Here is a 10518-nt window from a genome sequence, read left to right on the forward strand (position 1 = left end):
ACAAGATTATGAATGCAATATACCCACGTTTGAAAGGGATTTTCACATAAAATAAAAACTGAGATGAGTTGCATATATTTAGAAACGTTACGAAACAGCCAAATTTGATAAAAATTTGGTAGCATTTTGACACAACTTCCATAGATTCAAACATGGCAGCATATATAACATTGTAACACATCAAGGATGTCAATCTGAGATCCCAACCTACAGTTTTGCACACCAACTTGCATAAGGATCCAAAGTACAAGTCTGCATGACATGTCCAACAAAAGAACCTAGTAATAGTGAGTTTTTTACTAGTCTAGGTGTCAAACAGCACATATTTAAGCATCTAAACCTAACAAACTTGCTAGCCTCCCTGGTGTCCCTCCTCTTCCCCTTCTCTGTCCAGCCGCACTTGTGCTTCAAATGAAAGATTGTACAACATGTTAACAATTAGTGACTGAGAAAAAAATGGGAAAAAATAGGAATGGACTGCAATGATACAATGAACATGACTTACTTTGTATCATTGGCACCCCGTGCTGCACCTCTTCCTCTTCCTCTGCCACTTCCCCTTCCCCTTCCCCTTCCTCTTCCTCTTCCCCTCACAGCTTCACTTGCACTTCATGAAAATAATACAAATGAAATGAGGAAATTAGCAAGTAAATCAGCTAATTCATGCATGAAACTCACATTGGTTCATTGTTGCCATCTGCAGGTTGTGTTCCCCTTCCCCTTCCCCTCCCCCTCCCCCTTCCCCTTCCCCTTCCCCTTCCAGTTGCACTACCACTACCACTTGCACTTCATATGTAGGAAAAAAATGAGTGAAATAGCAATGAACAGAACAACCATGAATAGACATCAATGGCAAACATAACATAACTTACACAGAATCGTTGCAATCCATCGCAGAACCATCTTGTGAAGATGTCTGCCTCCTCTTTTGACTAGCAGTAAGGCCTCCTTGACAATGTTTAGCTGTATGGCCCAGTTCATTGCATTCAGTACATGGTCTCCTTTTTTTACTAGTGCTAATTTCATCATAAGCCTTTATCCTAGACTTTCTTGGTCTCCCAGGCTTCCTTCTCAGTTTAGGCTTTTGGATTTTGTAGCCCAAATCAACTTTTGGCCATTGGTCCTTGGATGTCATTGGAGTGAAAGTACCATCATATGTCTTTCTAAACCTATCAACAGAGAAGTATTCATGTACAAACTCATCCATCTGTACCTCCCTACTAAGCTTTGCAATGAAAGCTAGAGCATGACTACAAGGCTTTCCAGTGACTTGCCAAACCCTACAAGAACATGTTTTCAACTCCAAGTTCACTACATGTCTAAATTTGTTCACAGTTACTTCAGCTGTCCCAGCTCCACATATTAAGACATCATGATCTTTGATAGTCTTTGTTTTGAAATTGGTTCTGGATTTTTTAGACTTCTGGATTTTGGCAACCTTTTTTTTGAAATTGGTTCTCTCATTAGTGGGGATCTCATTTGTGGGTCTCTTATTAGATGGTGTATCATTATTAGTTGGTGTCTCATTTGTGGGTCCTCGATGAAAAGGGTGACATCTACGTTTTGTTGGTGAACATTGTAATGCCCCCTCAAAATCATTCATCTGGACATTGATACACGCAACCCCTTTGTCTAGATTGAGTAGAAACCAATCAAGCAATTCTTCATTAGATTTTATCTCACAAGATATATTCTCCAAATCACGCCATAAAGTGCACAACTGCTTAGAACCCCACATGTAATGTTCAGCTACGAAATCAACTAGCTACTGCAGACCATAGTTATGTATGTCAATAAATTGTGTTGGCAATATTTTACCCTGTCGCCATAACTTTGGCCCCCCATCTGGCATACTGAAAAATGACCGAACCCTAACTACAAGTTCAAAATCCTTGTGATTTGGCCTACAAATCACAACAATGAATGTAGTTATATAAGCCAATCTTTTCATCAAAGCTACTGCACGCTACTGACCGAGTTAGATGCTACTTAATGCATTTCAAGAACACAAGAAATTACCTATCAATATCCATATCTAAGACGTTCTCGGTACCATCCTCCATCCACTGCCCCTGGACTGTCCTCCCGTGCCCCGTCTGCCGGCTTCCCAGGAAGCTCGTGGCCTCAAGCTGCAGGCCCCGGATGCTCGCAAACTGCAGGTCCCGGATCCGCCGCTCGCCTCGCGCTGAAGATGACATGGTCAGGCATTTTGAGAATAGCATATGATTCTGCATTTCTTGTGGGAAGTGTTTTGAAATCACATTCGTGCAAATACCACATACGAGAGGAACAGATAATAACACATCAATTCAACTGAGTGGATCCACCACCAGGAAATTCGTAAGCGACCTCAAGAAAATGGATCAAGAAATCGAAGATTCATGCGAGATAAGTGGGTACTCACCACGGCTGCAGATGGCCGCCGCGCTCGCCTCGCGCCCGCCCGCCCGCCCTCTGCGCTCGCGCCTGCCCGCCCGCCGCGCGTGTCCGCTCGCCGCGCGCGCCTGGCGCCGGCCCGTTGCACCGCTCGCCTCGCGCCGGCCCGCCACGCTCGCTCTCCGCGCATGTGTGTGACTGAGAGGAGACGGTTGAGGTTGGATGGATAAGGGGCATAGAGGTCTTTTTGCATACGATTCTATTAATTTTCAATTTGTTTAATTCGTTTAATATAGCACCTTCTAACGGCCATCCAAAGTAGGGGTAAACGGGAGCTTCATTTTCAAATCACAGGGGCAAAATCACAAAGTCAAAAAAATAGGGGTAAAAACACAGTTCACTTCCAGAGTAGGGGTAAGATCACCAATTTCCCTAAAAGGGTTGGTTCCTTTGCAGTAATCATTAACACTAAGCACACTAACAGCCACAAGCCCACAAAGCATCTGTGCAATTGAGAAACTGAGGTGTCGCCTCATAAAAGGTATCTGTCTAAAATTGGAACGATCCTATCTCCACTCGATCATTGGTGTGGTTCATCTAACTCAACCTGCTTTCTGTGCTGCAAGCAAAAAATCAAGTTGCCTGTTGCTTGCTAGCAGCAAGAAGCAACCATGCTGATCAAATGGACCAAACACGATCTACAGGTAAAGCAGTACATCTCATATGAGCTATAGTTGCCAGCAATTAAAGAAGTACATTTATATATCTAAACGTGATTTTCAAATCAGAACGTCTAACACACAAAAGTACAAGAAAGAAGCCACTTACTTCATTACATGTATGCTTTAACAGATTACTTGAGACTGAGACCTGACAGAATATCAAAGGTAACAAAGCTGACACCTGTAATAGACAAAATTTCTGCTTATAAGAATTTAAATAGTAGAGCACACGGAACAAAGAATCAACACTCAGAGCCAACTTACCATATTGCTGAGAGGACACCCATTGCCAATGCACTGCCAATGCACTTAATCCATACACAGCAGCCTCATATATAATAACTCTTCACATATATCATGAGGGTGCTATTTTGTCCTATCCTACTATGATGTTTATGGGACTATACGCATCAGATTAAGCAAAGGGGTTATTAGTATTACCTCATGATGGCACACCCTGCAGGCAAGTATCTGTAGCGAGTAACAATACACGGTGTACTGCAGATGGAAATGCTGTGCCTGGAGATAACCCTGTCCGCAAGCCTGCAATAGGGGATTCATTTGACATGTGACAAACTTGTTGCATCTTTGGCCATCAGTCATCGTATCATGTTTTCTTGTCTGATGCTATTTCTGGTTCAGTGGTCAAAATGCCTACCCGTGTTGTGGCTCCATGAATCAGTGTCCAAGACTGTTTTAGAAATTGGTAGCTTTAACAACTCAAAGGTATATCTAGACTCAGAACAATCAAGAACTTGCTTAGGTTATTACATTTATTTCAACCATCCACCAGAATCTGGGTAACAAACCTGCTTCCCCAAAATCACCAAATAGGAGGCTAAATCAAGGAATTACCGTGATATGGGGACACACTTCTGCCTAGCTGGAACAAAACCAATCTAAATTGACTAAAAACAATAAAGCAGCAAATGTATCGATTTTAATTGGACAAAAAAGTACATATAGGAGAATTATATGTGTGCATCAAATGATAATATAGCATACCCTTGAGTAACACTTGACGGCAGTTGCAAAATCCTTGGATTTAAAGGCAATGTCTGCATTCCTCTTGACAACGACTCAGATGATTCACTGGTCCATGACTGGAGAGATAGCTGCAAGTTCCAGCATTCCAAATACATATGTAAGATGTATATCAAGTGTTATTTCTCAATGTTACCATTCAAAGCATGAAAGCAACACTTCAGGAGCAATTTCAGAAAATGACACTCTTGGGATATGCCAGAAGTGGACATTTGGCAAATATTAACCAGCAAGAATGGTGAATTGTCCACATAACCTCAAAGTTGTGCATGCAGAATGTGTATACGGATGCCATTTCTTTTTCATGCAGATGAGAACAGAAAGGTTTTAATAGCACCGATGATTGATGGCAACCTGACTCTATATGCATTTTATCACATCAAAGAGGTATAAAATGAGAGGACAGCCAACACTATTTAGCTACATTTCAATACCACAGTCTAACCATGTTACTGGATATTGTGAGGGAATAAAAATTCAACAGCTAATCTATTAAGCAGTTTATTGGAACAAATAGAGCAATGGAGGAGTGCCTACATTTAAAAAAAATGCATAGATCTAAGATAAAAAAATATGCATGACTTCCTAGAAAATTAATTGAAAGAATAACCGCCAGTAACACACCTGTGCAGGAAATAGAAAAACATATAAGCTATGGAGGGATCACACGAAGTGGAGGGGATGAGATAAGATGGGATGGTGTGAGAGGGCACATGAGTGAAATCCGACATGAGATCCTTGTCCAGACTATAGCAGTGCAGATGCCACTAACCATCACAGATCGAGGGGGGAAGGCAAAGCCAAGGCCATATTTCTCATTGAGATCTCGTCGAAAACCAGATCCTCACCCCCCTTCATGTCCGTACCTGAGGTTACCACTGTCGAGATCCACCATGGATCCATCTTTAGTGCTTCTGCTTGGGCCACCACCACGCTTGACCTCGGTGGTGGAGATGGAGTGGAAAGTCAGAGAAGGGAAAAAAGAGATGGAGAGAGAGTTAGGGTTGGGTACGCTGATACGGGGGTTCACTGCCACGACGACTCCAGTAGCTCCACCGACAGCGGCGCGAGCGTGGACGCGCTGTCGCTAGACCAGCTTGCCCACACGTTGGCGGGCGGGCGCAACCCGCGCGACAGCAAGTCGTGCCGCCTCACCGGCTGCGCCTTCGCACGCACCTGCTCCGCCGCCCAGTGCAGTCTGAGTCCTGCGCACCTTCCCGACCCTGGCCACGCTCGACCTCTCGGCCTGCGCGGGGCTCGACGACGCCTCACTCGCCGCTGCACCCAGGCCCGCTGGATCCAAGGTGGCCGGTGCCGCGGGGAGGACTGAGGGGCTAGGATCTAGCAATGCGCAAGCAAGGGAAAGATCGGCGACGGCAAGAGGCGCATGGTCTCACAGATCCTCAGATTGCGGAGCAGAGGGAAAAGAGCGGCTGGCAAGGAGGAAGAACACGAAGAGAGAAGCAGGAGGGAAAAGAAATGGGGGAAGAGGAGGAAGAGGAGAGGGAAGGGGCGCGGCTCTTATCTCGGCAGGAAAGGGGCCGTACATCGAGCGCTCCGGGAGCACGCCGACGCGATGGGGCGGTGTCGGGCATCGGCTCCGATGGGACGGGACGAGCGTAGCGGAGGGCAGGGCGGACAGGCGCCGCTTGCGCACTGTTCCAGCGGGGGCCACTGTTCCGGCGTGGGGAGGCGAGGGAATCGAAGGCTGATCCAAGCGCGCGCAGCTGGAAAGGCCCCGCCTCCGCCGAGCTTTTTGCCAATTTGCCAGTTCAAACGTTTGGCTTCGCTGATTTGCCACCGCCAACAATAGCTTCGCTGATTTGCCACAAATAAAACTGCAATCTTGTTTTCATTGCCATTTTGCTGTTTGAAATCCATTTTAATTCTCTCTCCCATATATACCCACGCGAAATGACAATCTTACCCCTTATCTCTTTCCCTAGCACTCACGTCCCAAAAGTCGTTTCTCTCTCCCATCCTCTCGTTTTTCTTGTCCACGTGGGTCCACCGGCAAGCATGTCACAAAAGGAGCTCATCCTGGTGGCGTACCAGCTCTGCCCCGGTCCGATTGACAAGAAAATTTGAGAATTAATTTTACACCCAACAGCATCATGGTCCATTGATTCATTCATTCATAATGAGTTGCAAGGTTCAGACGGCAACTATTTAGCATACAAATCATAATTCAAGATAGCAGTCATCACAAAGTTTAGATGGCTGAACAAAATAGAGGAGTCATCACACAGTTTAGATGGCTCAACAAAATAGAGCACTTTCATGGTACAAAAGAGAGGGTTTTAGTAGCAGTCTTCCAGATTCCTTTTCCTCTTCTTTGGAGTAATCTTTTTCACTGCAGTCTTGCTAGCAGTCTTAACTGAAGCTGTTGGCGTGCTTGGAGTAGCAGGAGCTGCTGCAGTGCTCTGATTGGAAGTGCCTTCTCCCCTAAGCATCGCTAGACGCCTTCATATGAAAACAAAGCTAGATTAGGTAAAGTTGCAAACAATAATAATACAAGCAATTTTAGCAAAGAAGGAGCTTCATTACCTTCTTGTGAGCATCCCAGGGCTGTCTTCCAGTAGTGGACCCTTTGTGATGTTAGACTTCATAGGTGTAGAATCAGTTCTCAGCTGCTTTGTTTTATTTTTCCTTGGCTTCCTTGGCTTCTTTTTTGTGCCATTCAGTGGGCATTTGTAGCTAGCCTGCCGATGGCCCTTATTTCCACTTCTACGGCATGTCACTGGGCCTCTAATCATTATCTTCTCCTTTCCCTTTTCTATGTCTTTCTCTTTTTCTTTCTCATTCTCATTATCCTTTCCTACTTTCCCTTTCCTGCTACCTCCCTCTAGGAAGCTTTTGATCCTATTCTTTCTCTGTCTGCCAACTCCCCTTTTCCCAAGAGGTGCCCCTAAGACATAGCCAAGGTCAACCTTTGGCCACATACTTCTGTCAGTCATTGGTTCAATCACTCGTTCATATGCTGCTATAAACCTCTGAACTGAACTGAGAAGTACTCATGAACATAATCATTGAATGGGACTTGCTTTTGTGTCATCAGAAAAGCCAAGGCATGTTCACATGGTTTACCTGTGTGTTGCCACTCTTCACAAGTGCAGGTTCTATCCAATAATTTAACAACATGCCTCACATGGTTATCTCTACTGTTGTCCCAAACTTCTGCAGAAAATCTAGCAGAGCCGACAACTCTCAGGTGTCCTAATCCTCTAGTCCTCGCCCTTAGCTGTAGTCTTACAGTTGGGAGTAACCATCCATGAAACCTTTCTCCCATCCTTCTCCTCTTATCCCATAGTACCATTATCATCTCCCTTATCTTATCAGCTAGCTCTGTAACAGGCAGGTCTTTATAGTCTTTTACCCAGTTATTAAACACCTCAGCAATATTATTTGTGATGTAATCACATTTGATGGCTGGGTTGAAAGCACACCTCATCCACAATAGGTGATGGTACTGAGCTAGGTACATCCCCACTTCAGAATCTGCCTCCAAAATTTTTTCCATGTGATGATCAAAAACAGCAGTTCTATATGCTCTTGCAGCGGGATACATCCTTCCAAATGTGTCACCAGAATACCTCTTGATGAAGTTTTGCATCAAGTGTCTAAAGCATTCCCTATGTTCAGCTTGAGAGAATATTTGTTTAACTGCATTTTCCAAACCTTTACAAGCATCTGTACAAATGGCCAAAGGGTAAGCATTCCCTATTGCTTTATTGAGCTGACTCATAAACCAAATCCAGTTGTCTTCAGTCTCTGAATCTATGAATCCAAAAGCTATTGGATACATCCAATTGTTTCCATCTATACCCGTAGCAGAAATAGAAATTACCCAACAGTGTTGTCCTTCAAGCTGGGGCACAACCCTCTACCGCCTGCTCCTGTCCTCATTGGCTGCTCCTGGCCGGCATCGGAAACCTATTTCAGGCCAACGAGAAAGAGAACAAATTGAGAACTCAGCCTATACAGATTATGGGAAGGATCTGCCTGGAGCAGCAGATCAGCCTGCCAACGAGCACTCGAACCACTTACCTCGGCTGGAGCAGCAGATCCGCCTGCCAAGCTCGCCACCGTCGAACCTCCAAGCGCCGCCGTCTTTGGTGCAGGGCAGAACGAGCAAACGAGAGAGGGGGAGCGCTAAATGAACCAGCCATCCAGGGGATATCCTTTGTACGAAGGATAAGGGGTAAGATTGTCATTTCGCGTGGGTATATATGGGAGAGAAAATTAAAATGGATTCCAAACAGCAAAATGGCAAGAAAAACAAGGTTGCAGTCTTTTTTATTGGCAAATCGGCGAATCCATTGTTGATGGTGGCAAATCGGCGAAGCCAAACATTTGAACTGTCAAATTGGCAAAAATCTGCTTGGGCCACCACCACGCTTGACCTCGGTGGTGGAGATGGAGTGGAAAGTCAGAGAAGGGAAAAAAGAGATGGAGAGAGAGAGTTAGGGTTGGGTACGCTGATACGGGGGTTCACTGCCACGACGACTCCAGTAGCTCCACCGACAGCGGCGCGAGCGTGGACGCGCTGTCGCTAGACCAGCTTGCCCACACGTTGGCGGGCGGGCGCAACCCGCGCGACAGCAAGTCGTGCCGCCTCACCGGCTGCGCCTTCGCACGCACCTGCTCCGCCGCCCAGTGCAGTCTGAGTCCTGCGCACCTTCCCGACCCTGGCCACGCTCGACCTCTCGGCCTGCGCGGGGCTCGACGACGCCTCACTCGCCGCTGCACCCAGGCCCGCTGGATCCAAGGTGGCCGGTGCCGCGGGGAGGACTGAGGGGCTAGGATCTAGCAATGCGCAAGCAAGGGAAAGATCGGCGACGGCAAGAGGCGCATGGTCTCACAGATCCTCAGATTGCGGAGCAGAGGGAAAAGAGCGGCTGGCAAGGAGGAAGAACACGAAGAGAGAAGCAGGAGGGAAAAGAAATGGGGGAAGAGGAGGAAGAGGAGAGGGAAGGGGCGCGGCTCTTATCTCGGCAGGAAAGGGGCCGTACATCGAGCGCTCCGGGAGCACGCCGACGCGATGGGGCGGTGTCGGGCATCGGCTCTGATGGGACGGGGCGAGCGTAGCGGAGGGCAGGGCGGACAGGCGCCGCTTGCGCACTGTTCCAGCGGGGGCCACTGTTCCGGCGTGGGGAGGCGAGGGAATCGAAGGCTGATCCAAGCGCGCGCAGCTGGAAAGGCCCCGCCTCCGCCGCTGCTGCGCACCCGGCCACCGCTCTCTTCCCCCGCCACAGACAGTCGGGCTCCACAGTCAGACATCCCCACCGATCAGAGGCAGGATGAGGCCACACCGAGCGCGCGCCGCTCGCTCTCACCGCGTCGCCTCCCGCGTTGCGCTCCACCCGGGCCTATCCACTGTTACAGAACCGCCAAATTAAAACTCTAATTAAGCGTAACGGCCGTCATTTGAACACATTGAGCTCATTAGCTTAACGGCTTAATTTGACAATCCTTTCTCAACCCATGTCTCGATCGAAACATCACCGATAGTCCCATGCGAAGGTGGGCGCATATGGTACAAGCACGACACAAATTTGAAAATACAAAGAATATACATACGATTCCACCTTAAGTTTTACAAACCCCATTTGAATACATCCATAGTTTATAAACTTTACAATACCAAAATTAGAGTTCGAAAGAGCCTACAACTACCAAAAGTGTAACCTCGGAAGGTCCCTAACTAAACATCTGACTCCACAACCTCCCATCCCTCTGCGTCCCGGCGAATGAACTTGACGCAGCAGGGACAGAAGTCTACATCTGCGTGTCCTGAAATAATTGTGGCAACAAACCCTGAGTATACTAATACTCAGCAAGGCTTACCCGACCAGTGGGTATAACTTAGCCCACATATCTAGACATGCAAGGCTTTTGGCTGGTGGTTATCTTGCAGAAAACAACGTCTAAAGTAATTCCTCACTTTCCTTATTTTAGCCCAAGTTCTATATAAATTAACATAGTCTAATGTTTGCATAACCAAATCTAGAGCAAACATAGTGGAGCAATAAATAATAAATCATATGTTCATCAACATAGGTGTAACCATTATTCCATCACAACACTACACTGCGATGCAGTGACCAAGGTGCTCATATCCGAGAGCGACTGACGGCGAATCGATTCGATTTAACCTTGCAAGGTGGACCTAACCAACACGGCACGCGTATGCCACGTCGGACCACACGCACCAACCCTTCCCCTCCCCGCCTCGAACTACAGAACCGCCCCACCTTCATATAGTCAGCCGAGCTCAACGAGAGACCACCAAAAGTAAACCTATGCATCTCGTTTCTCCGCGACCACTCGACTCGCCCTAAGGGGTGGTGATGAAGTTCTGTACTTTCGAAGCGAG

The 10518-nt window shown here is 46.9% G+C and overlaps 2 protein-coding genes across 17 annotated transcripts; both read right to left on the bottom strand.

The window, feature by feature from the left end:
* Positions 1-103: 103 nt before the first annotated feature.
* LOC120705764 lies at positions 104-5683 on the bottom strand. 16 transcript variants are annotated; one of them, XM_039990357.1, is made up of 11 exons: positions 5009-5683; positions 4104-4213; positions 3540-3641; positions 3363-3395; positions 3205-3279; positions 2405-2574; positions 2020-2185; positions 873-1169; positions 679-786; positions 506-607; positions 104-405 (listed from the first exon to the last, which is right to left on the bottom strand). In XM_039990357.1, the coding sequence occupies exons 5-11, from the start codon at positions 3207-3209 to the stop codon at positions 327-329; spliced, it is 927 nt and encodes a 308-aa protein (XP_039846291.1). In that variant the 5' UTR covers positions 3210-3279; positions 3363-3395; positions 3540-3641; positions 4104-4213; positions 5009-5683; the 3' UTR covers positions 104-326. The 16 variants fall into 16 exon arrangements, 13 of the variants coding, with proteins under 13 accessions (XP_039846291.1, XP_039846238.1, XP_039846295.1 ...); XM_039990304.1 differs by having other exon boundaries at positions 873-1904; XR_005688075.1 differs by adding an exon at positions 1819-1904 and having other exon boundaries at positions 3205-3641.
* A 554-nt stretch (positions 5684-6237) lies between these two features.
* On the bottom strand, positions 6238-7138 carry LOC120705845. Its single transcript, XM_039990379.1, has 2 exons — positions 6690-7138; positions 6238-6605 (listed from the first exon to the last, which is right to left on the bottom strand). The coding sequence occupies exons 1-2, from the start codon at positions 7097-7099 to the stop codon at positions 6443-6445; spliced, it is 573 nt and encodes a 190-aa protein (XP_039846313.1). The 5' UTR covers positions 7100-7138; the 3' UTR covers positions 6238-6442.
* Positions 7139-10518: the final 3380 nt, after the last annotated feature.

The sequence above is a fragment of the Panicum virgatum genome, chromosome 1K, assembly GCF_016808335.1.
Source record: "Panicum virgatum strain AP13 chromosome 1K, P.virgatum_v5, whole genome shotgun sequence".
Taxonomy (NCBI): domain Eukaryota; kingdom Viridiplantae; phylum Streptophyta; class Magnoliopsida; order Poales; family Poaceae; genus Panicum; species Panicum virgatum.